The 24,479-nt window shown below is 38.2% G+C and overlaps 3 protein-coding genes and 1 pseudogene across 3 annotated transcripts; 3 read left to right on the forward strand and 1 right to left on the reverse strand.

Annotated features, from left to right (window-relative positions):
• Positions 1-46: 46 nt before the first annotated feature.
• Positions 47-12,935, forward strand: LOC149099888 (uncharacterized). The gene is made up of 10 exons (XM_089278386.1): positions 47-125; positions 629-691; positions 4,001-4,165; positions 4,744-4,785; positions 4,948-5,001; positions 5,447-5,564; positions 9,526-9,598; positions 10,030-10,090; positions 10,285-10,444; positions 11,485-12,935. Exons 2-6 carry the CDS (start codon positions 629-631, stop codon positions 5,474-5,476), a joined length of 354 nt encoding a protein of 117 aa, XP_089134512.1. The 5' UTR covers positions 47-125; the 3' UTR covers positions 5,477-5,564; positions 9,526-9,598; positions 10,030-10,090; positions 10,285-10,444; positions 11,485-12,935.
• Positions 1,190-3,261, reverse strand: LOC149099889 (uncharacterized). Its single transcript, XM_089278365.1, has one exon. The coding sequence runs from the start codon at positions 2,527-2,529 to the stop codon at positions 1,402-1,404; it is 1,128 nt and encodes a 375-aa protein (XP_089134491.1). The 5' UTR covers positions 2,530-3,261; the 3' UTR covers positions 1,190-1,401.
• A 4,332-nt stretch (positions 12,936-17,267) lies between the features above and the next one.
• Positions 17,268-18,415, forward strand: LOC149099890 (uncharacterized). The gene has a single exon (XM_089278377.1). The coding sequence runs from the start codon at positions 17,531-17,533 to the stop codon at positions 18,341-18,343; it is 813 nt and encodes a 270-aa protein (XP_089134503.1). The 5' UTR covers positions 17,268-17,530; the 3' UTR covers positions 18,344-18,415.
• A 751-nt stretch (positions 18,416-19,166) lies between these two features.
• LOC149099891 (uncharacterized) lies at positions 19,167-24,479 on the forward strand (annotated as a pseudogene).

The raw sequence follows: 24,479 nt of genomic DNA on the forward strand, positions 1-24,479 counted from the left end.
CTAGATGCACGTGACTTGTTCGGGCAACCGATTGTTGGCCGAACAAGTCACGTGCGCAGTTCGAATAGCGAGGACGAGTCGATCGTTATTTCGAACTGAACAGCTCATCAAACTGCGGCGGGAAGGTAAGAATATTTCTATCGATTGTCAATGTTTTCTTCGCTGACGCTTTTCTTTGATGGAAAACAACTTATCAAAACTTCAGTATCGGTCTTTTGTTTGGGCAAACAAACAGCTTTAATCACTGAGGCTTCCTCTGCGTTTGTGGAAAATAACGATCTTATTTCAACGGACCGTTGGAGGAGTTTGAAAGTTGAATGAGATAATTTTTCTCAAAAATTAGGAAGATTGATAGGAAGATTGCACTATTTGGCTGTTTAGAGGTCCTTTATTTCTATGCGAAAAAATGCGACCGTATATGCTTTAGTATATGATGCCATAGATGCTATGCAATGTCCCTCCAAAATTGCCATGCCATCTTCATATCAGACAAGTTCTTTGTCTGTCTTATGAATGAAAAAAGAAGTTATTTACTGTTTGTTTGATACTATGAAATCAGTGTTATGGTGCGTAAAAGCCCTAGCATGAACATTACATATTTTAATTTATTTACTTATTTATTTTTTAGATGTACTCTATGGGCCAAGTTGTCATAGTAAAGTATGTTGGTTTTGGCTGGTGGCCTGCCAAGGTACAGTATTTTACTAAAGAAATAAAAAACGCACCCGAGTGCATTGTTGAGTTATATAAGCACGCGGGAATTTTTAAGAACACAAGAGAAGTGCATAAAGAAGCACGAGGCGCAGCCGAGTGCTTCTCGCACTTCTCGAGTGTTCTTAAAAATTCCCAAGTGCTTATATAATCAACAACGCATGAGGAGAAAGTTTTTTATTTCTTTTATGAAATGTTAAAGAAATTGCGCGCGTTAAAGCTCGTGATGTAAGCAGCGTGCATTATTATAGAAATAAAAAACGCGCCCGAGTGCATTGTTGAGTTATATAAGCACGCGGGAATTTTTAAGAACACGAGAGAAGTGCATAGAGAAGCACGAGGCGCAGCCGAGTGCTTCTCGCACTTCTCGAGTGTTCTTAAAAATTCCCAAGTGCTTATATAACTCAACAATGCACGAAGGGCAAGTTTTTTTATTTCTTTTATAAAATGTAAACCACCACATTAACATAAAGACATATTAAACAAGAAAAGGATTGCGAATTTTAATTAATCAAAATAAGTATTCTCCTTACATGTACATGCTTTCTTTTTATTGGCTTAAATGCTGAATGAAAAGTAAAACCGTTCCCTTTGTGGCAAGAAACAAACGTTTTCTAAAAAAAGTCAGAACGGTTCTAAAGAAATTATTACAGCAAAAAGAATCTTCGAAAGCTGAAGCAGTTCCCCAGTTCACTGACTTTTGCTCTTAGGAGGATAAAGATTGATTTGCATTGAACCGATTGTGCAAGAATTGAACATGCCGCCAAGCATTTCGCTGTGGATCGTTGTGGTGGATGATAGGCTGTGCGTTTCAACCACTCTGCCTGATACTTCTGCTGCTTTTGGCTGACTAAAAGGCTCATCGCATTGTGGAGATTTCTGTTTTGTCTGGTCGGCCCCTTGTAGAGCAGTAGACAAGACATCACTACATTTCCTGAGCTGGATAGACGACGGACGAGAATTGTAATGCTGGAGACTATTCGGGTTTCTGTGTCCCGAAATGTGGCAGATGTGGCGATCTGACAAACCGGCTTGAGACCACAAGGTTATCGCTGTCGCCCGAACACAGTGATTTGTGTAAACTTTGGAAAGCTTGGCCTTTGTACTTATTTCTTTCATCATGTTTCCAAGAGTGTTGACACCAAGCGGGCGGTTTTCGTACCAGATTTCGGATGTGATGGCGGATTCATTCCAGTCACGTCGAGGTTGCTGAAATAAGGCTTCGCATTTCGGATTCAGCTTGGAGATATACAAGCTCAGCGCTCGGTAGCCGTCGTTCTCACTCTCTGTTTCGTACATACGAACCGTCTTCTCAAAGCTGGATCGGTCTTGAAGTCCACCGGGATGGTTTTTGGTGGTCTCGTCGTGGGTCATAGTAACGTAGCGCTTGCTTTGCTCGTCTACTTCAAATGCAAAACTCGTCGGCTTCAAATTTCTCTGCCCTTCACGACCTCTTCTACACCAGTAGAGAACAACATGGAACCACACGTTTCTCAGCAAAGACCATGGATTTGCAAGGCTTAATACTGGACCAGCTTTCAATTTCTGCAAGTCGTCAACTGGCATGGCCTCTTTGTGCTGCACATTTTCCTTCCCTTGCTGTTTCAGGCTCTTAATTTTGGCGTTCAGCATACGGTTGGAATTTGAAAACGTTGAAGAATTTAGCTTCAAACTTCTGTTATAAGGTGGGTTGTTCAAATGCCTCTCTATTGCATTTCTGAACGTAATTAAGGACGACTTGCTGTACTCTTCACCCGTTTTGCTTCGTGCTTCTGTATAAAACTGTGACAGACTGTTGTCAAGTTGTTCGTCGCTCATTTCCTCTAGTTTTGGCAGCACAGGAACTTTTTGTGCACCCCATTCTAGGAAAAGAAAACATTTTTTCCAACTCAGCCTTTAAGTGTTGCAAGCGTATTTCGAGTGGTTAACTGTTAAATGATATACGCAACAGCTGCTAGAAAACATTTAATTGTATAAACAAGTGAAATGTTGCTTTTTGTTGACAAAGATGTAGATAAGCCAATATAACTCATTATTTAGGAAGCATTGTAATATGCTTTTTTCGTCATTCTGCCTTTTAAATTAAAACAGGTTTTAAGTTTTAGTGTTTGAGATGTGTATTGGATTGTAGTCATGTTTACGTAAATTCATACCTTTGAAAGCGTTTACTGCCCAATTTGTCAAGCTCTTCGTAGACTTTGCTTGCGTTTCCACCAAAAGCCGGTTTCTCTCCGCTTCTGTCAGTTCTGCAAACCGTTTTTTCTTTGGAACAGGTGCCTCATTTTGAGACTCCTTAACGCTGCTACTTTTCTCGGCGTTCAGGAATTCGAACCCGAGTTGAAACCGTGGAAATTCTTCAGCCATAATGGCGGACGGACTAGCTGATTCTCAAATTTTGTCCAGGGCAAAATTTTCGTGACGTAGCTTGCGTGCATATGTTGAGTTATAATGCACGCGCGTGACGTAAGCAGAGTGCTTTATGGAGCTATAATGAACTCGAACTGACCAATCACAGCGCGCGCAATTACTCAAACATTTTATAAAACTCGATAAAGCACGCGCGTGACGTATGCACTCGTACTTTATCGAGTTATAATGAACTCGAACTGACCAATCACAGCACGCGCATTTACTCGGGCATTTTATAAAATTTAATATTATTTGAATGTTGAGTTGATTTCACTCTGACTCCAAACTTGAATTAAATTATCTGCTTGAATTTTTAGTTCAACAATTGCCATGCAGAGGTATAAAACACCTGAGAACGGGGATTTTTTTTATTGAAAACTTGAGGTGACTAGTCAACTCAATAGCATTATCTAGGGCCTTGCATGCTTGAGCTGTTTTGACTGCATGAGACCAGTGTCTAAATGTCTATCTGTATATTATTATTATAATAACATGGCTATGAGAGATTAGTAATGTCAATTTGAGATGTCAATTTGACTGTCATAGAGATATGATGTTAGGGGCAATTCCACAAGAGAGATGGAAAAAAGAATTTTTCAAAACTTATAAAGTGTTCAGTGGTTATGAATTTTATAACATTTTCTTGAAATTTTATAACATTTTCTTGTTTATAACTACGGATACAACACTGCCACTCATATTGTAAATAGTACTTATGTTTCATTGCAAACAAGTTTCACACAGTAACAAAACTTGTAACGTCTGTAACATCAAACTTTTCTTCGTTGCTTAGGTGATCATGGTGTTATTGTTATTATTAAGATGATTATATTTTGTTTGTTTTACTATATTCACTGTATAGGTGTCTTTTTCATTTCAGATAGTTGGCTTCAAAAGCAGAAGTTCTGTGGTGGTGAAATGTTTCGAAAGCCGAGAAGAGGATGAGTGTGACATAATTTTTAAAACTGAAGATGTGAGAAATTTCCCAGAAGTAATTCCTAAAAAAATAAAGATGAAAAAAGAAAAAGGCATACCAGCGTGCGAGGTAAGTCTCTGGGCATTCAGAATAATAGAATATTTACTCTTTCTAGGTTAAGAGAATTTGTAATGATCAATGACAATTTCTGTGTTTTCACAAGATTGCTTGACATTTCTGACAGGATTGCTTATGAGCAGATGTCTAGTCATGGTGAGGAGGTCTACCTACTAATAATTAAAATTTATGTTCCGCAACAAAGGGATGGTCGGGGTCTGTTATTATGCCATTTCTACAAGATATTATCTGTAATGTACCAAAGTCAGGAAACTACAATAGGGAGTATGAACATCAAGCAGGTAGTAAATTATATTTCTGTTTAGCACAAAGTGGGTGAATGTGTCTTAGTGGGTAAACTTTTAACATGATCCAAATAGTGGTCAAGAGCTGATATCACAAAAAATACGTAATTAACTTAATTACCGTATTTTTAAATTAATTTTTTCATTTTAAGTTTGAACATGATCCAAAAGAACAAACAAATTAGTTTGTCCTTTTGGTTCCCATTTTCAAAATTTAAAAATAAAAATAGTGATGTCACATTTGCTCACTCTTTTATGCATTCATTAATCTATTCACTTATTTAGAGGACCACCCAGAAGAACCTCCAGAAACATCGACCTCAAAAGGTACAGTATATTTAAATTTATTTTTTCATTTCAAGTTTGAACATGATCCAAAAACAAATCAGTTTGTCCTTTTGGTTCCCATTTTCAAAATTTAAAAATAAAAATAGTGATGTCACATTTGCTCACTCTTTTATTCATTCATTAATCTATTCACTTATTTAGATTCCTTTCCAGAGGACGACTCAGAAGAACCTCCAGAAACATCGGCCTAAGAAGGTACAGTATATTTAAATTTATTTTTTCATTTCAAGTTTGAACATGATCCAAAAACAAATCAGTTTGTCCTTTTGGTTCCCATTTTCAAAATTGAAAAATAAAAATAGTGATGTCACATTTGCTCACTCTTTTATGCATTCATTAATCTATTCTCTAAGGTACAGTATATTTAAATTTATTTTTTCATTTCAAGTTTGAACATGATCCAAAAACAAATTAAAAAATACTGTACCTTTTGAGGTCGATGTTTCTGGAGGTTCTAGTTTGTCCCCATTTCATATGTGTAATACAAAGCGGGTGAAATGTTTCAAGCAGATTAGTAAAATAACTCAGTCAGGCGGGAATACTTAACAATTATTTGTCGAAGGCAAAGTGATTATCGGTGATTGTTACATAGCTGTATAATGAGTTATATCTTGGTTCTTGCTGTTCTTTCATACTCAAGATTGCTGGATTGCCAAGTTACGTTTATTAATAGTGCTGTCGGGCAAATGGAAAGGAGGATTCCATCCTAAAAAACACTCGCAAACAGGTTCTTGGAGGAAACATATCAAGGAAAATATGTAAGATATGTTGTTGTATTGTGTAGTAATTTGTTGTGAAACTATAAATTCTAGGAGCTTCAACTGAATAACACATGAATGGAGTTTTTCAGGTCGGTTGCAAATGGATGAAATAGAAATATTCTTACTTAGTTTGAGTTACTTCGTTCGTTTAAATTTTGTTGGCGCTGGTCATGGTTGAAAAACGTTTATTTGCAACGTAAAGTGTGGTTTTTCACTAGTAGTCTGGTCGTCAGACATTTTGACCTGGAAAAAAATCGTATAGAAGCAAGTTTGGTATCAAAAAACGCAGAATGTCTAGGAGAAAAACATATCCAAAATCCCCTAAAATCCGTCATGGGGAAAAAGTTTTATTAGCATTTGAATATTTTGCACTTTTTTCCCATAATGATTTATGCACAATCAGTACTGAAAAACAAAAGTCTTTTCACAAGTGAGTGTTCTTAATCATAAATGTCGATAAGTAAACTTAAAGAAACAAATAAATTTGGTGACACAGATATATTTATAAACATGAACATGTCAGTTATCAAGTCGGATCAGTCACATGCATGTTTTAAGTCAAAACTCAAACCATGCACAGTATGGGATCACACCTTTCCCATCAACCAGAGGTTGACATCCTGAAGTTGGATCTTTCCTGGGGTCAGGTGCCTCTAGTATTGATTGTTAATTTAACAATGAAAATGCTAATGCAAAGTAATTAAACGTAAATTCCAAGTAATAAATTTCACTGGTGAGCCAATTCCAGTTATGCAATTTTGAAACTGGAACGATGATTAGAGCGATAATAATAAGGCAGGGATCCCGATTCGCGATTGGAATGCTAGATTTCCAATGCAATTTCATTGAAACTTAGTCGTGATACTGGAGGTTCGTTTTAAGGTGCGGCAATATGGCAAAAATTTGATCCAACTTGGCGCGCAACATTTTCGTTGCTGGTTGTAGAGCGATGTTACCTGTATTACCGCCTCGTGCGCAGCAAAAATTGATGTTGCAGATCGTGCGCTACAGTACTTGTTGTGAGAAGTTGAAAGTGGTTCTACTTTGTGTAAATGTACGGTAATACGAGCAACAAAATTGCCCAACTACTGGGTGCGCAACATTGTTGCGTTTCAAGTTCTTGAACGATGTTGCTCGTATTACTATCCTGCACGCAACTTGTCATGCAACAAAAATTGATTTTGCAGGTTGCGAAAACTTGTTAAACAAAGTAGAACGATTTTCAACTTCTTGCAACTAGCAGCCCGCAAACTGCTACATTGAATTTTGTTGTGCGTGTGGTGATAATACGAGCAACATTACTCTACAACCTGTAACAAAAATCTTGTGGATCATATTGGACGATGTTCCCGTATTACCGCACCTTAACAAACAAAATAGCCCAACTGGGCGCGCAACATTGTTGTGTTTCAAGTTAATTGTTGAAGGATGTTGCTCGTATTACTATCCTGTACGCAACTTGTCATGCAACAAAAATCGATTTTACAGGTTGCGAAAACTTGTTCAACAAAATAGAAGGATTTTCAACTTCTTGCAACTAGCAGCCCGCAAACTGCTACATTGAATTTTGTTGTGCGTGTGGTGTTAATACGAGCAACATTGCTCTACAACCTGTAACAAAAATATTGTGGATCGTATTGGACGATTTTCCCGTATTACCGCACCTTAACAAACTTTCTCAACCTGCGCGCCAAGTTATAAGCTGGGTGGTAATGCGAGCAACATTGCTGAACAATTTGTAATTAATAAATACTTGCTGTAATAAATTTATCGCTATAGATCGAGTGTTATATTCGTAGAAGATTGAGAAGATTGTCGATTTGTCCTTTTCAGTTTTGACAGCTCAAATCGCTAAAGAAGTTCTCCAATCTGCCCTGATTTGTTCTAACTGTTACAATTCCACAACGTGGAAAAATGACGACGAAAATCCTTCAACATGTTGCACGACTCCTCAAATCCCAAACGGACTCGGATTTTTTTACGCTCGAATGCTTAAAATCCAAAGGCTCTGGCTCGGGTTTTAAAACAAGGGCTTGCAGGCTCTAAAAGCTCAGAAAAGCCCGCAACGAAAGCTAGGTCACCGGTCATTGAAATGTTTTTATTAAAGATAAACCTTTTTGTAGCTATTTTATATTTAATGAGTTTGCTATGACTTCTAAAATCATCGAAATTGATGGCATCGGAATTTGGAAGAAAATCGTGTTTAGAATTACCTAATTTCCACTATGACAACCTCGCGCCATGCATTTCAATCAATTTCTACACAGGAAGCCCACTATACAATTACTGGCAAATGTTTAGCTTTTGATAACAAAACAGAAAACCAAATACTTGTTATTTATAGTAGCGGTACATGTTTTATAAACTAAACTACGCTTACGTGACTGGAAATTGTACTGATATATTGATAATATATTTAGGCGCTCCCCCTATAATTATGTAAACACTCGACATAAATTTCAAACGCTAATAAAAATTTTTCCCCAAAACGGATTTTAGGGGATTTTGGATATGTTATTCTCCTAAACATTCTGCGTCTTTTGATACCAAATTTGTTTCTATTCGATTTTTTTCCAGGTAACATATATATTTTTTGTTTGACGACCAGACTATAGCGACATAAGCACAAGCATAAGCCAGTGAGGACGGGGGCGACATAAGCATAAGCACAAGAAAAACAAGACAAGTTTGATTTTCTTGTGCTTATGCTTATGTCAAGTGAGGACGGACCAACATAAGCATAAGCCAGTGTAGTGAGGACGGGCGCGACATAAGTATAAGCTCAAGCCGACGTTTGAGGAAGCCTGGTACCAAAATTATACGCTTTCAGACCTTGTGCGCATGCTCCAACTCTTATGCTTATGTTGCGCCTGTCCTCACTGGTGCTTATGTCGCTAGTGAAAACCACGCTTAAGGCCTGTTTACACTAGCAATTTTGTCGTGCGACACGGTCTGCAATTTTTGCGTATCGCAACCCAAAATCTCGCGTGTAAACAACCTGCAATTTCACGGCGATTTCATGGCAATTTCAAAGCGATTTGATCCAATTTTTCGTAGTTACACAAACAACGAGTGAATAGAATCCCGTACAAGCACTTTCTATGGTGTTGTCTGTTTATTATGTATATAACGAGACGTTTTTTGCATAAAAGTGATTTGAAAGAAAGCGTGCCTGGTGGATGTAGTAGGCTAAACTGAAGATAAGCTTACCGACGACATTGTCCTTACCGACAAATCTTTTGCAAACAAAAATACAAGAATTTCTTAACTTTTATTCAATAAGTAAATGACTTAAGATAAGACAGAATGAAACTAGTACTCTAAAGGTGAAGACTACAGCTGTATCATGTCGAAATCATAGCAAAAAAAGAAAAGGAAAAACATCAAGCCTACAATTTTTGAAAGATGAAGCCAATTTGTTGACTCCTCGGGAAGAAATATGAGAGAAAAATACCTTGTTTTTAGTTCTTTTGCCAGTCTCTTCGAGTTTCTTACATCATAGGTTTGTAGAATTGTCGTTGAGCTATCCTTTTGTTTATCGTTGGTCACATTTTAGATTCAAGGATGGCAAAGTTTTTAGCTTGAATCATCGATCTTTCGCCGGGAAGTAGAAACCAACAGCTCTTTCTCTTCGATATCTAGACATCTTTTTCTCATTGCAAAAATTTGACAAAAAATCTGCCGTTGGGAGTAATAACTTTCAAAACAAAACAACTTTTTCCTCTGTCGCCTGGGAAGCCAGTAAAGTGCTATTTCTCGTTCTCTGATTGGCTGAGGATTGATCGACGATTCTGATTGGTTATATTTTTACACTCTGAAAAGCTGTACGCGACGCTGATTGGACGTATCGCTGTTTTTCGCACGTGAAAATATAGCATATAGATTTCTATTCATAGGCTTTACACTATGAAAGTCTCGTTATATATATAAAAAATTTTTTGATATTATGTTGTTGTAGGAAACCTGTGTTATGCTGCGGGAGCAGATTTTCCTCAGCAGGGAGTTTTCAATACCATATACTAAAAAAACATGTAAGTAAATTATTTGCATATGCCATTATAAAATAATTACAATATAACGCACGCTCTGATTGGTTAAATCAGCACGCAGCACGGTAGCACTGCTGCCAGAACACTCGCAAAGTGTTGAGAATTCCCCGCTTCGCGTCGTGCTGTTCTGATAAATCCCCGCCTGCTTTAAATCTGCACACAGCACACGCACTCGCCTTTTATTTATTCAATTTAATGAAGTTTAAAGTGCACCTACAATAATGTAGTTGAATAGTTTCTTTATGAATAGTAAAGCTTTATGGTTTAATGGGCTTCTATTTTTCTTTACTATTTCTGAAGAAACGATTATCGTGCACTTTAAAATAAATTTTGACCTATTGAAATAGGAACTTAAAAAAACTCTTTAAAACTGGAGGGAAACACGTTAAAACAGTTTATATTTAATGTTTCAGATTACCGCTAGAAGATACAATTTAAGCAAATGCTGTATATCACTAGAAGCTTAAACAAAGAGTGAGTACTCTGTTCATACCACAATACCCTACAATGTATTCTTGGAATTTTATAACATTTTCTTGTTTATAACTGCGGATACTACACTGCCACTCATATTGTAAATAGTACTCTTATGTTTCATTGCAAACAAGTTTCACACAGTAACAAAACTTGTAACGTCTGTAACATCAAACTTTTCTTCGTTGCTTAAGGGTCATCATTTTCAGATAGTTGGCTTACAAAGCAGAAGTTCTGTGGTGGTGAGGTGTTTTGAAAACCGAGATTTGTAAAATTGAAGATGTGAGGGATTTCCCAGAGGTTATTCCCAAAAAAAATTAAGATAAAAAAAAAGAGGGCATACCAGCGTGCGAGGTAAGTCTCTGGACATTCAGAATAATGAGAACAATCTTTCTTGCTACAAACTGGCCGCACTCCTGTGACTGCGGCTGGCATATCATACTATTCCCTCGGTGTTGTTATAGCCACGCACATGCACAACACAACTCCATATTGCTGAACGGCGTCCGAATCAAAAGTCTAACACAATCATGAATTCTTAGATAAGAGTGGAAAAAGCCTATCAAATACGTGATCTTTCTTGTTGCTGTAATAAATGGGCAACCATGGTGAGTTGCAAGAACCGGAATTCGAGTTATCGGGGTAAATTTGACCCAAATTTTGATCAAGGGAAACGAGATTTTGTTCGAGTTAGCTGGGTTTTTGAGTTATCCGAGTTCGAGTTAACCGAGTAAAAATGACTGAAAAGTGAGATCAAATCCAAGGGAAATGGAAGTTTGTTTGAGTTAGCAGGTTTGTTCGAGTTATCAGAGTTGGAGTTCCAGGGTTCTACTGTAAAATAATAATTATAACGAATTTATATGGAATGTTTTCACATGATGTCATGGCAGCCATATTGGTGTCCCAAAACAAAGAAACAGGTCATTACAGGAGAATCTCAGACCGAGGCTTTGATGTATTGACTGAACGAAATCGAGGTCAATACATCAAGGTCGAGGTATGAGATTCTCCTGTAATGACCGAACGGAAGAGGTTAATAAGTTATTTATAATAAGGCCTTTTAAGCACTATTCAAAAAAAGAGTAGAATCAAGGGAAAAAACACTACAGGTTCTCCTAGTTGCTCATACTAATGAAGTATCGTTATGCTTATATTTTTCTTTCAGTTATTGAAAAGATAGTTATCATTTCATTTTGTCGGCATTTTTTGTTGTTTTTGCCCCTTGCAAGTAGCTTTTTCTCACAACTAAAAAAAACCCGTTGAGCTGAGAAAATTTTTTCATAATGCCCAGTCATTACAAGAAAATAATGCCCGCTCTGGATCCATTCAGAGCGTGCTTACTATTGTAGCCATTTAATAAATGTTGATGATGCAAATTGTTATTTTTTTTTCAGAATTGCCTCTCCCTTCCTTGAGGTCGTGGAAGAAGTTCTCTCCAAGAAAGAAGATGAAGAGGAAGAGGAAGACGAAGAGATGTTGTCCTCAGATGAGGAAGAAAAGAACTATGAGAATTTCTGTAGATTATCATCAGGGAAATTATTCTTTCTTTAAATGCGCCTAAGCACATAGTATTATAAAGGGCACTAGAAACGTCCTTGAATATCCAGGTGTTTTTGTCATTCTGAATGCGTACGAACCCTATCTAATGAAGTAGAACACATTTTTACATTTAACAGTTAGTCGCCAGGATACAGAATCGATGTGTTAGGTTAATCTTAGATGCTCATATTCTTGACAATTCAGTTAATCTTTTCAGTAATTTAGGTTGGATCCCTATTTATAACATCATACGGCTAAGGAAGCTTTGTATGGTGCATAAGATTATAAATGGCAGTTGCCCAAATTATTTAAAGGAGTATGCCACTTATATAAATGACAAACACAAGTACAGCACTAGGGCGTCTAAAAGAACTGGGGTGGAGAAAGTATGTTGTCGACGAGACGAAATGGCCAGGAACCGTTAGGTGTTGCGGAAAAACCTTTTCCCGCGGTGGTTCGTTTAGATACCACGTAGATAAAGCCCACTTGAAAAGTCGTAGATTTCGTCTTGGCGAGTAAAGCCAATTAAAAAGAACGGCTCCTTTAGGAGCCAACCAACTGCCAACTTAGGTACCACGAGGTACCACTGTTTATTATCATTTAATATTATGATTTATAATATACATACTGAGATTTACACACTGAAAAGGCGCAGAGTAAATTTTCGTTCGCAAAGTTCCTATAGAATGGCATAAAGACACGCGCACCGTTTTATATCTCTTAAATAAAAAACAACAAATTGTAAATAAGTGGGAAACTTAAGGAAAACTGTTAATTTGCACCACATAGATATACATAGTTTTTTTTTAGATCTTTGTCGTTTATTCACAATATTAATAGATATGTTCGTTGGTCAGTAACTGCGCTCAATTTTTTTTTCTCAGTATCTATGCTTAGTCACGCCGACTTATAACCACAATTTACTCTGTAGATTGGCAGGACAATCTTGAACTGTTTTGAATCCTAAGGGAAGGGCTCTCATTTCCCTTCCAGTAAAAGTTAATTAATCATGGATTTTATGAGTGAGTATTCGTTTCAAAGTAATAGAATATTTTATTCTCTCTTAAGATTTTCTGAAATTCAGGATATTGTTTCTCAATTTTCACATATCCAAAAACGCAAATTGGTTGTTGTTTTTTATTTAAGAGATATAAAACGGTGCGCGTGTCTTTATGCCATTCTATAGGAACTTTGCGAATGAAAATTTACTCTGCGCCTTTTCAGTGTGTAAATCTCAGTATGTATATTATAAATCATAATATTAAATGATAATAAACAGTGGTACCTCGTGGTACCTAAGAAATGAGTTAAAGCATTCGGGTCATTGACTTTCGAGCAGTTGGTTGGCTCCTAAAGGAGCCGTTCTTTTTTTTTATGGTTCCGATTTGAAGTTTCGCCTTTTTTTGTTAAATTCTAATAGAATGGTTATTTATCTATAGATTGCATGTATCAGTTTGACTTTCCGCTGTAGTATTTTTGAGATATGTCATTGAACACACACACACGTTCAGCCGCCGATTCTATTGAGAACAAAGTTACTCTTTCCAAAGCGTTTCAACGAAAATAAACTCAAAATCCAAACTTCAAACAGTTTAAATCCGTATAACATTAGATGTATTTAGAAAAACGTTTACTCCATAAACGGTTAAACGCATTTAATTCTCGTGCTGTATAATAAAAACATTCAAATCACGAGATGCATTCCAAAGAATACCATTGGATACGTATTGGATGGATACTGTATCAGTTTGACTTTCCGCTGTAGTATTTTTGAGATATTCAATGAAATTGGGGTATCTCCCTACTGTAGTCTTGAAATTCGCCCATCGATAAATATGTGCACGGTAGGACATTTGGTTTGAATTTTTTTATGGTTCCGATTTGAAGTTTCGCCTTTTTTTGTTAAATTCTAATAGAATGGTTATTTATCTATAGATTGCATGTATTAGTTTGACTTTCCGCTGTAGTATTTTTGAGATATGTCATTGAACACACACACGTTCGAGCTGAGTAGCGCGAAACTCAAAGCGAACCTTGCTGTAAACAAGTTCTTTTTGCAACTAAATAAGCGTCGAAAATCCTCAAAACAATTACGTCACTCTATCAATGATAGCGGCCTTGCGAGCTCTTCGCCATGATACTGCGAGCTGAGTAGCGCGAAACTCAAAGCGAACCTTGCTGAAAACAAGTTCTTTTTGCGACTAAATAAGCGTCGAAAATCCTCAAAACAATTATGTCACTCTATCATGAGTACTAAGCACACAAAAGGTAGCTTCTTCGCTAAGACTCCTTTGATGTACGCTGGTCAATGTATCTCTTGAATTGCACGTGATATTTATTTTATAGTTACGCATGAACTAAGATACCTTTTACGTGTTTCATACTCATGATAGCGGCCTTGCGAGCTCTTCGCCATGATACTGCGAGCTGAGTAGCGCGAAACTCAAAGCGAACCTTGCTGAAAACAAGTTCTTTTTGCGACTAAATAAGCGTCGAAAATCCTCAAAACAATTACGTCACTCTATCAATGATAGCGGCCTTTCATGATTGACACTTTTTCTTTTGTTATTCAACAACCTTTATTTAACTTACAACCCTAATCAATATTAACAATCTGAAAGGCCGGGGAGGGCTTGATAATGTAGCAGGGAAGAGCGGGGCTTATGAATTGAATGTATGATTATTAATGAGGGATTTATCTGTATAAATCCCTCCTTTCAGGGATTTATCTGTATAAATCCCTCCTTTCGGGGATTTATACAAATAAAAACCTCAAGCGAGGGATGTTTCTGTATAATTTGTTAAACCTCTCATTAATGTTCTAGGCTACGACTAATCTTTTCCTGACCAAATCAAACCCTTGTCTGGACAAATTAAAAAATCTATCGATTAGAAGTTTGAATTTTTCTGCAAAATGCCCCATCGAATTCCGTTATTTTTAGCTCTTCGTTTATATGTGCGATGGTTTCAAATGCCTCTTGAAGGGTGAAGTTTTGTGAAAACGTTGGCAACATTTGAAATTATTTATGCAACAGACCCACTTCTACAAAATATGACACGGACTGTTTGCCTCCGTTAACTCACCTTCAATATTTTTAACTATAAACCCCTGTAGACTATGCTAAACTACGTGCGCCAATTTTTCAAAATCAGGGTAGTTTTCCACACGCTTTATCTCTGAAACGAAGTCGGTGACCCCCATTTTCTTTGCATTTTTGACACAAGTAACTCATAAATGTATATTTATTTATTTATTATCTGATTGTAGTAAACATTTTTAAAAGTCTATCGACTGGCAAATTTTAGCGCGAACGTTCTTAGATGTTACAGCTTTAAAGACAAAAAACCTTTTTATCCATCGCGAGATTTAATGCTTTTAAAAAGCTGTGAAATAAAACACGCGAATGAGTCTACTGACTTAATAACAGGGAAATCGTTTCTCTGCTCTCTCAACATGGAGTCATAAGCGACATTCAGTGCCCTGACCACCAACCCCTAGGTAGCTGATACTGCCGTGAAAAATGCAACTTTTGCCCTCTCCCCAGGGCACAGGCGACCCAAGCTCTCAATGTTATTTTTTTTTTTTCACTTTTATGCAGACGACGATCGAATAGTATCCCATGATGCAATTTTCTACGTACGTGACGCAACATCGAAGTTATCATGGATTTCAGCGTGAAATAACGTGGTTTTCTCCACAGTCTATTTCTTATTTTTATTGCAGTAAAAGGTTAGAAAAGTGCATTCTTTAAATCTTTGACGCGATTATAATGATTTGTAAGTGTTAAAGAGCGCCGCCTTATTATAGTATTCTTGTCGTTGTTCATGTTCTGTGACTATTCGCATCACAAAGTGTTCGTTGACCCGTAACAAGGTCGTGAATATTCGCTTTTCTTTGCACAGTATGTTGATGTCTTCGATTTTTGGGCATCACGCCACAAAATATAGACATAATAATGATTTTTGGCGAAGAAGTACCGAGAAGTACCCACATTTTTATGACCTTTCAAGCGATCGAAGTGGACTGAAATTTCGTAACATACCAGTGCAATTACCAGTGTTGCGTGTGTGAATGTCTGCTTCAAGTCTCAGTTCGTTTAGCGCTTTATTCCCGAGCTTGGTCATCTTTTAGAGTCAAAATGATTATTTTCGAAGGTGTTTTGGTTACTATTCTTTCCGAAACTGCAAAATGCTCAGCAGTGATAACTAACCTTCATAACAGAGTGTTTAACTTCGTAAATTTCAATAGTTCAATGGAGCCGTAATCAAGAGATGTCATGCAGCAAACGGCACAACACGGAACAAGCCTGTTAAGAAGCGGACAAGAAATGTCAAAAGAAAAATCAGAAAACCCCTGAACTTCTCTTCGGAGAATGTACCTGCTGTAACTTATTCGTATCAGCACAGGGCTTCTTACCCCAGCGAATAATTCGTCCGTAGGCGAATTCACAACAACCACAGGAACGAGAGCTCTTGTTCGTTCGTCAATGGTTTCCACATAGCTTATATGTATTTCTCGACAGACCAACGAAACACAAGTAAAACCCTTCACTGCAACGGCAAAATTCTCCTTTGAAACGCACTGAATATAAACTAACTAGGTACTCTTAAAAGCAGAAGCCACAGAATCCAGACAAGTGTGAAAGCACACCATGGCTTCATCCAGAGAGCGTGGAATGAATGATGACGTCACGTACGCAGTGATAATATAAGCCTAAACCAGATGTATCATGGGATACTATTCGATCGTCGTCTGACTTTTATGCAAACGTTCAACATAACGTGACAAGTGGCATTTACTATTACATAACGACCGAATTTGACTACGCGAAACGTGACTCTGGCCTTACAGCATACAGAGGTGTTGTGTTACAACGGTTTGAATTTGTATTAGTCTCCTCCGCAACGCTCCCCCCAAAGAGGGGAGCGTTGCGTGACATTCCAAAAAACGGCTGCTGAGGTGATTAGGTTTGTATGGGAATGCAACAGTTTTGCTTGAAAAGTCAATTAGTCTTAAATTTTGCGAATAAAATCTACTTACCCTGTTGCTGTGTTGTATTCTTTGTTGTTTGCCAGCTCCTGCCCCACACGATAACTCGCCGAAATCGCATTAGATCGGCCTGAGGAGCTGACAAACAACAAAGAATACAACACAGCAACAGGGTAAGTAGATTTTATTCGCAAAATTTAAGATTAATTACTTTTCAAGCAAAACCGTTGCATTCCCATACAAACCTTTATAAATTCAAACCGTCGTAACACAACACCTCCATATGCTGTAAGGCCAGAGTCACGTTTTGCGTAGTCAAATTCGGTCGTTATGTAATAGTATATGCCGTATGTCACGTTACGCTGAACGTTTGCATAAAAATGCAAAAAAAAGATAACATTGAATGCTTGGGTCGCCTGTGCCCGGGGCAAAAATTAGTCATTCCTTCACTTTTGGCGAAAATTTCAATCTCCCGCGTGTATTACAAGTCATTCTTTTCGACACTCAGGGGATTAGCTCAAAGTTACCTTCCACGGCAAGTCCGTTAAAACTTAACAATAGCTATGGTTTTGAATTTGATCCGCATTTCTTGATACGAATTAACTTTGAGACGCGTAAATTCACAGTTCAGGCAAGATGGCGCCGAGACGTAAGGGATCTCGCAAGCGACGATGGTCTAACTTTGAATAGGCCCTTTGCAGGATCCGGTCACATGGTACGGAATTAATTACGCTGGGACGCAAGTTACGCAGTGGGACTTCCAAAACAAAGGAACTCGTACCAGTCCAGCCCGACTTTCCTTTGTTTTGGAAGTCCCACTGTGTAACTTGCGTCCCAGCGTAATTAATTCAGTACCATGTGACCGGATCCTGCAAAGGGTCTATTAACTCAGTTTGCCACGGTTCTTGTTGATGAGAAAAAAATCCTTTTTATTTCATCTGGAGACCAGAACGGCAAAGAAGGCATCAAACAGGCAGATCTTTGCGACTATAAAGAAGAATTTTGACGATCGTCTGGCTATCGCTGGTGTCGCAGAGAAGGTTAAGGAGGAGATTGGTGAGCGGAAATGCAGAGATCATCCACAAATCGAGACTACCATCAGCAAGCTACGAATCAAGTACAAGTGGATGAAAAAGCAGAGGAAGATATACAACAACCGAATTAAGTCTAGCAGTGGGAAAAGAACTCGTATCCAAAAACCTCAGTGGCTGCAAATACTCCACCCAGTACTCACCGAAATACATGCTGACTTGGTGCGTCTAGAAACAATCGATGACGTCGATCAAGTTGATAGCTCCGAAGACGATGGTAAATCTTCTCACAATGAATCAACGCTGGATTATGGTTACTATGATTTACCGCCATTCTTTGTCCTTAGAAGTAATAAACATCACGATGCAAACATGACAGATGATGAAGAAAGCGGAATTAACTCTCGCTCTCCTGATTCAACAACCGTGACAAATGCGCGATCAGCTAACGTAGCCAACCGTTCCAAGTCGACCACAGAGGGTGATTTAGAGGAGAATGCTGTCACGCAAAAGTCACACAAAACAAAGGCCAAAGAAAGATCCCTCGAGCAAACTTCGCGTGACCTCACTGCGTTGATGATCAAAGAAGGGAAATCAAGGGATGAGGCATTTATGAAGTTTTACGAGAGGCAGTGTGAGCTAAACCGTCAACATGAGTTACGTATGAAAGTGAAGAAAAATTTACTGCGATGATCATTTTCTTCACTTTCATCTACAACCGCAGTTCATATATGAATTATTTCATATAAACTTCACATCACGAGTTACGTATGATGGAAATGATGGTGCGGCCTGCGCCTTCTGGCAAATAAGTTCCAAGTCACGCCTACTATGTTAATCCAAGCCAGGGTACAAGTGGTCATAACAACTCCAGTGAGGGAAGAAATGCAAATGATGGAAAGTAACATTTAATGGCCACAGGGTTTCAGAACTATGACTAGTATGACTCCATAGTTTTCATGTTGGAAAATTACTCTATTCATTAATGGTTTTCAAATAAGGGTATTTCACAATAAGAAGAGCTTTCTGCTCCATGCATGTTTCCATTTAACGTGTGTTTGCAAGGCTCATTACATTTTCGACTTTGTTATTCAGGAATGTAAAAGGCGGGGGTTGCATCAGGGGAAGCAGGGCGAAAAAAGTCTTTTTTGCACCCTGGACGAAGTGAATCAGAAGTTTTTCGGTTTTTGTATTAATGTTTTCGCAAACAGTCCTCTCTATCTTCTTGGATAGTTCATACCCCGTGAGAAGCAATACCATTGCTTGTTTTACATTGTACAGTAATTTTGATTCAACCCGCGTTAGTAAAATGCTGATCATAGAACGCACGCTCTGATTAGTTAGGCGATCGTTATGATTACGGCCTTGTATATACACCGTCACGAGGTATCATTGCATTTTGCTGGGTTTGCTGGGTTTACTTGGCATATAGAAATCGGCTGCCACTTATTTAAATTTTATGAGTAGATATATCATTGGCCTGATGTAGACGCTCGAGAACTTTGGGTGAGCCAACATGCAGGTGACAGTAAGAACCTTTAATATGCCTTAAAGTTTCTCTTGAGTACGCTTTTTGCAGGCTAGAATATAATAAGCACGCTTTTTTCGGCTTGTACAAGAATTTCGAAAAGCCTTTCAGAATTCTACACGAAATAAAGACTACCTTTGTAGTGTAAAAATATTTTTTCCCCTTTTGCTTTCCCGCAAGTTAACATATTCTTATCGTAGACTTTCAACAGAGGAAGTAATGGAAAAGTTCCATAATTTGAAAATACACTTACCAGAGTTGCCTCTGGTCAGTTCTGCTTTGCACGTCGCAAAACGCTGCGCGTGGGTTTTTCATGTCATATATCAAAGATGAGAGACAGTGTTTCATCTGGATGAAGAGTTGAAAATACGACGCGCATCGTGGTAATTTGGATTGCCGATGAAACACTGTCTCTGGTGTTTGATTTATCTTTTCAATCGAAACAAAAACTAAGGGGTAAACGGAGAAGTAAAATCGTCAAAATCTATGCATATTATAAGACCGGATAACAAATTAAAAGCTCCTTCACTGTTGTGATTTTCACTGTTTTAACTTCTTGAATTATTACGGAGTTTCAGAAGTGTGGCGTCAAGTTACAACAAACCCAATATATTTAACTTGGCTTTCAACAAGTAGAGCTTTCAGAAAGAAGCCAAACATTTTACTTGACTTTATCAGGCTTTTAGGGAGTGCCGCTTTGAGGACGAAGCGGAAAGGCTGGCGCTGTAAAACGCAGACCAGATGGCGGCCGATTTTACAGCTAGTGGAATTCCGCCATTCTACTGAGAACCCTGTGACCCACATGACGAGATGTACAGGGTTTCTACTGTAAGTAACGCAGAGAAATGTTAGGAAATTTTCCTAGCATTCCTTACATACTCTCACTAGGGTTCTTCGCCTTGCGGCCAGGGAAGGCGTCATAATCTGTCTTTTAATCTGACATGCCGATGTTATTAAATAAAAAATAAACCAGGAAGGGCCGATGGAATATGACACAAGCTTTAAAATGACGTTAACAGTGCTATATTCAGTAAATAGTGTGTTCGGTCGAGTCCGCCGATTCCCAACACTTTCATTTGATGGCGGACTCCACCGATGCCAATAATCTGGAACAAAAGGTCATTATAAGCTTTGTTATACCTCCCAATAATTAATTGACCTCACTCCCAATGTGTGGCTTCATGGCTCAGTTGGTAGAGCATTGCACTGGTATCGCGGAGGTCACGGGTTCGAATCCCGTTGAAGCCCTGATTTTTTCAGGCTTCTTCTTTCCAATTGCTTACATTGGAAAATTTACTGCGATGATCATTCTTCACTTTCATCTACAACCGCAGTTCAAATATGAATTATTTCATTTATAGCTCACATCATTTCACTCCTCAAGGGAATTGCTTAAATTGGAAAAATTACTGCAATGATCATTCTTCACTTTCAAGATGGCGCTATCTTGTCCGTTCGGGATTACCCGTTATGTCCCGCATTAAAAATTGTTTCTTTAATATCACATATGCTGAACAAATTCTTTATGGACCAAGCTTGTTCGGTCAAGATGGCTGGATATTAGCCTCGTTTTTTTGGCGTGTTTATGCGTATTCAGGTACGCAAAAAAGAACCTGGCCTATAGTCAGCCATCTTTACCTCATGCTTTGTCAGCAATCCATATTCGTAAAATAACCGAGATACTACGCGCACTCTGATTGGTCGATAGGTGTGTTTAGATGAGAGTATGTAAACATGGTTGTGACGTTTCAGATTCGCGCGTATTCTTGAGAATATTTTTTAAAAGCAATACAGAAATTTTTCTGTGTTTGCATAGCTTCATCTAAACACTTAGGGGGTCAGGAGAATTATCGAAAGTTATGCAAACCCAAGACGCAGTAACTGTAAAATAATGATCGTGAGGGGACGACTATGGTTAGCCAAATGTTGCAAAATTCAACAACTTACACCTTCATATTCAACAACTTATATTTATGTTCAACAACATTTGTATTCAACATTTTATATTTACATTCAACAATACGCATTTTCTTTCAACTTCAACCAAAATTCTTTTCATTCAACAAAAATATTTGTTCAACTTCATTCAACAACAATATTTGTTCAACTTCAACGACAATTATTTTTACTCAACAAAAATAATTATTCAACTTCTATCATGCATAGTAATTTAATAACATACCTTCTTTTATGACAAAGGTTTTGAAAGTTCCCGGACATTCAAAATATCGTCATTTAACAAAATTCCCCGTCCCTCCCCCCGAACTACCCCGAACGCTGTCACAAATCCCTGGTGCTTTGGGTACCCAAAACACTGAAAGCGTAAAACTGATGCAAGTGAAATCATCCACAATTCTGCTCAAAACCCATTTATCTTCTTACGAGGCTTTGTCTCAATAAATTAAAGCATTCTTTAGCTTGATATAAACTCAATACATCTCTGAAAATAGTCGCAATTCATAACAGACTGTCTGATCCGAATCCGCAGTTATAACGACATACAAAACCGAATCACGCGCCAAAGATCCTTGTATGAACATGCGCTTGGTGCCTATCGATAACCCTTGAAATGCACATTATTTTAAACGAGAAAGGCGCTTTCTGAACCTCCGATAGTGAGGCGATTAAAATCAATACACGAACGAACGGCCGTCACGCAATATGCAGGTCTCAAGCTGTGACCGACCTCTGTATGTGTTGCCTGTCGGAAATAAACTCTGGCTTAGACTTGTTTGTCGCTCTTACCTTGACCATCCCTCCTAGTATACGTAGATTTTGCCGGCGAACAGTTCTCTATGCCATCAAAGAAGTTTTTTGCTTCGGAGACAAAACCAAAATAAATGTAAATAAAGTATAGACTAGGCTAATCTTTGGATATAGGGAAAGTCTTAGACTTGTTTATTTATCGCTCTTTCCTTAACCATCCCTCCTATTAGATTTTGCCATTAAGGCAGTTTTTTTCTTCGGAGACATCTATAAAAAATGCAAATAAAGTAGACAAGACTAAGTCCTTTGAACACTGGGAAAGTGGGATACCCAAATCCCTAGTGATATGGGTATCCCTTTCCGATATGCTTGTTTGTTATCGTTTTCTTCAGGGTAGCCAAATGGACCGAGGATTAAAAAGCAAAGCAAACCTTTTATATCTTTATATTATATATTCCAGCAAAATCTACGTATACTAGGAGGGATGGTCAAGGAAAGCGCGACAAACAAGTCTAAGCCAGAGTTTATTTCCGACAGGCAACACATACAGAGGTCGGTCGCAGCTTGAGACCTGCATATTGCGTGACGGCCGTTCGTTCGTGTATTGATTTTAATCGCCTCACTATCGGAGGTTCAGAAAGCGCCTTTCTCGTTTAAAATAACGTACATTTCAAGGGTTATCGATAGGCACCAAGCGCATGTTCATACAAGGATCTTTGGTGCGTGATTCGGTTTTGTATGTCGTTATAACTGTGGACTCGGATCAGACAGTCTGTTATGAATTGCGACTATTTTCAGAGATGTATTGAGTTTATATCAAGCTAAAGAATGCTTTAATTTATTGAGACAAAGCCTCGTAAGAAGATAAATGGGTTTTGAGCAGAATTGTGGATGATTTCACTTGCATCAGTTTTACGCTTTCAGTGTTTTGGGTACCCAAAGCACCAGGGATTTGTGACAGCGTTCGGGGTAGTTCGGGGGGAGGGATGGGGAATTTTGTTAAATGACAATATTTTGAATGTCCGGGAACTTTCAAAACCTTTGTCATAAAAGAAGGTATGTTATTAAATCACTATGCATGATAGAAGTTGAATAATTATTTTTGTTGAGTAAAAATAATTGTCGTTGAAGTTGAACAAATATTGTTGTTGAATGAAAATGATTTTGGTAGAAGCTGAATGATTATTTTTGTTGAATGAAAATCATTAGGGTTGAAGTTGAACAAATATTGTTGTTGAATGAAGTTGAACAAATATTTTTAATAACTTTACAACAACGTTATGGGTTACATCTCTTACACTTCTCAACCTGAAATCTTACTCTCGCTTTTTTCTGTTGACCTAGTAGAAATCAAACTGACACTACCACGAAATCCAGACATACTAAGCGCTTGCGCGGTCCACGCTAAGTTGTACTGCGCTTGCCAACGAGAATCATTACCATACTATCCTTCGATCAAAGAATAGAGTCGAAATCTTTTTCATTTTAAATTTTCTCTATGATTCAAAGAGACTCTAGCGAAAATAAAACAACGAGAGCAATATAAAAGTTACGAGAATTCTTTTTACAGAATTAAAGAAAATATGACACAACATTGTACAATCTCTATATTTAAGTAGTCATTAGTCCAAATTAATTCATGCGGCTTTTACTTCGGGTAGAAGAGCACAGAACGGGTTATCAAAATGGAATTAGTTTAATGGCATAATTAAACACAAGCTACTGTATAATTTTGTAGTTTTTAGGTAGACTCTGGAGGTCTGGAAGTGTAAAAGTGAGGAAGTCTGGCAGTGTGGAAGTCTGGAAGTATAGAGGTGTGGAAGTCTGGAAGTCTGGAAGTCTGGAAGTCTGGAAGTCTGGAAGTCTGGAAGTGTGGAAAAGTGGACGTCTGGAAGTGTAGAAGCGTGCAACTGTGGAAGTCTGGAAGTCTGGAAGTCTGGCAGTGTGGAAGTGTGGAAGTGTGGGAGTGTGGAAATGTGGACGTTTGGATGTGTGAAAGCGTGTAAGTCTGACAGTCTGGAAGTCTGGCAGTGTGGAAGTGTCCAAGTGTTGAAGTCTAGAAGTCTGGAAATCTGGAAGTCTAGCAGTGCGGAAGTGTGACAGTCTGGCAGTGTGGAAGTGTAAAAGTGTGAAAGTCTGGAAGTGTGGAAGTCTGGCAGTGTAAAAGTGTGGAAGCGTGGAAGAGTGGAAGTGTGGAAGCCTGGTAGTCTGGAAGTCTGAAAGTGTAGAAGTCTGGAAATCTGGAAGTCTAGCAGTGCAGAAGTGTGACAGTCTGGCAGTGTGGAAGTGTAAAAGTGTGAAAGTCTGGAAGTGTGGAAGTCTGGTAGTGTGAAATTGTGGAAGTGTGGAAGTGTGGAAGAGTGGAAGTGTGGAAGTCTGGTAGTCTGGAAGTTCGGAAGTCTAGAAGTATGGAAATCTGGAAGTCTAGCAGTGCGGAAGTGTGACAGTCTGGCAGTGTGGAAGAGTGGAAGTGCAGAAGTATGGAAATCTGGAAGTCTGCAGTGCGGAAGTGTGGCAGTCTGGCAGTGTGGAAGTGTAGAAGTGTGGAATTCTGGTAGTGTGGAGGTGTGGCAGTCTAACAGTGTAGAAGTGTAG

This window comes from Orbicella faveolata, unplaced genomic scaffold (assembly GCF_042242905.1).
Source record: "Orbicella faveolata isolate gen_17 unplaced genomic scaffold, um_ofav_v1 contig_46, whole genome shotgun sequence".
Lineage (NCBI taxonomy): Eukaryota > Metazoa > Cnidaria > Anthozoa > Scleractinia > Merulinidae > Orbicella > Orbicella faveolata.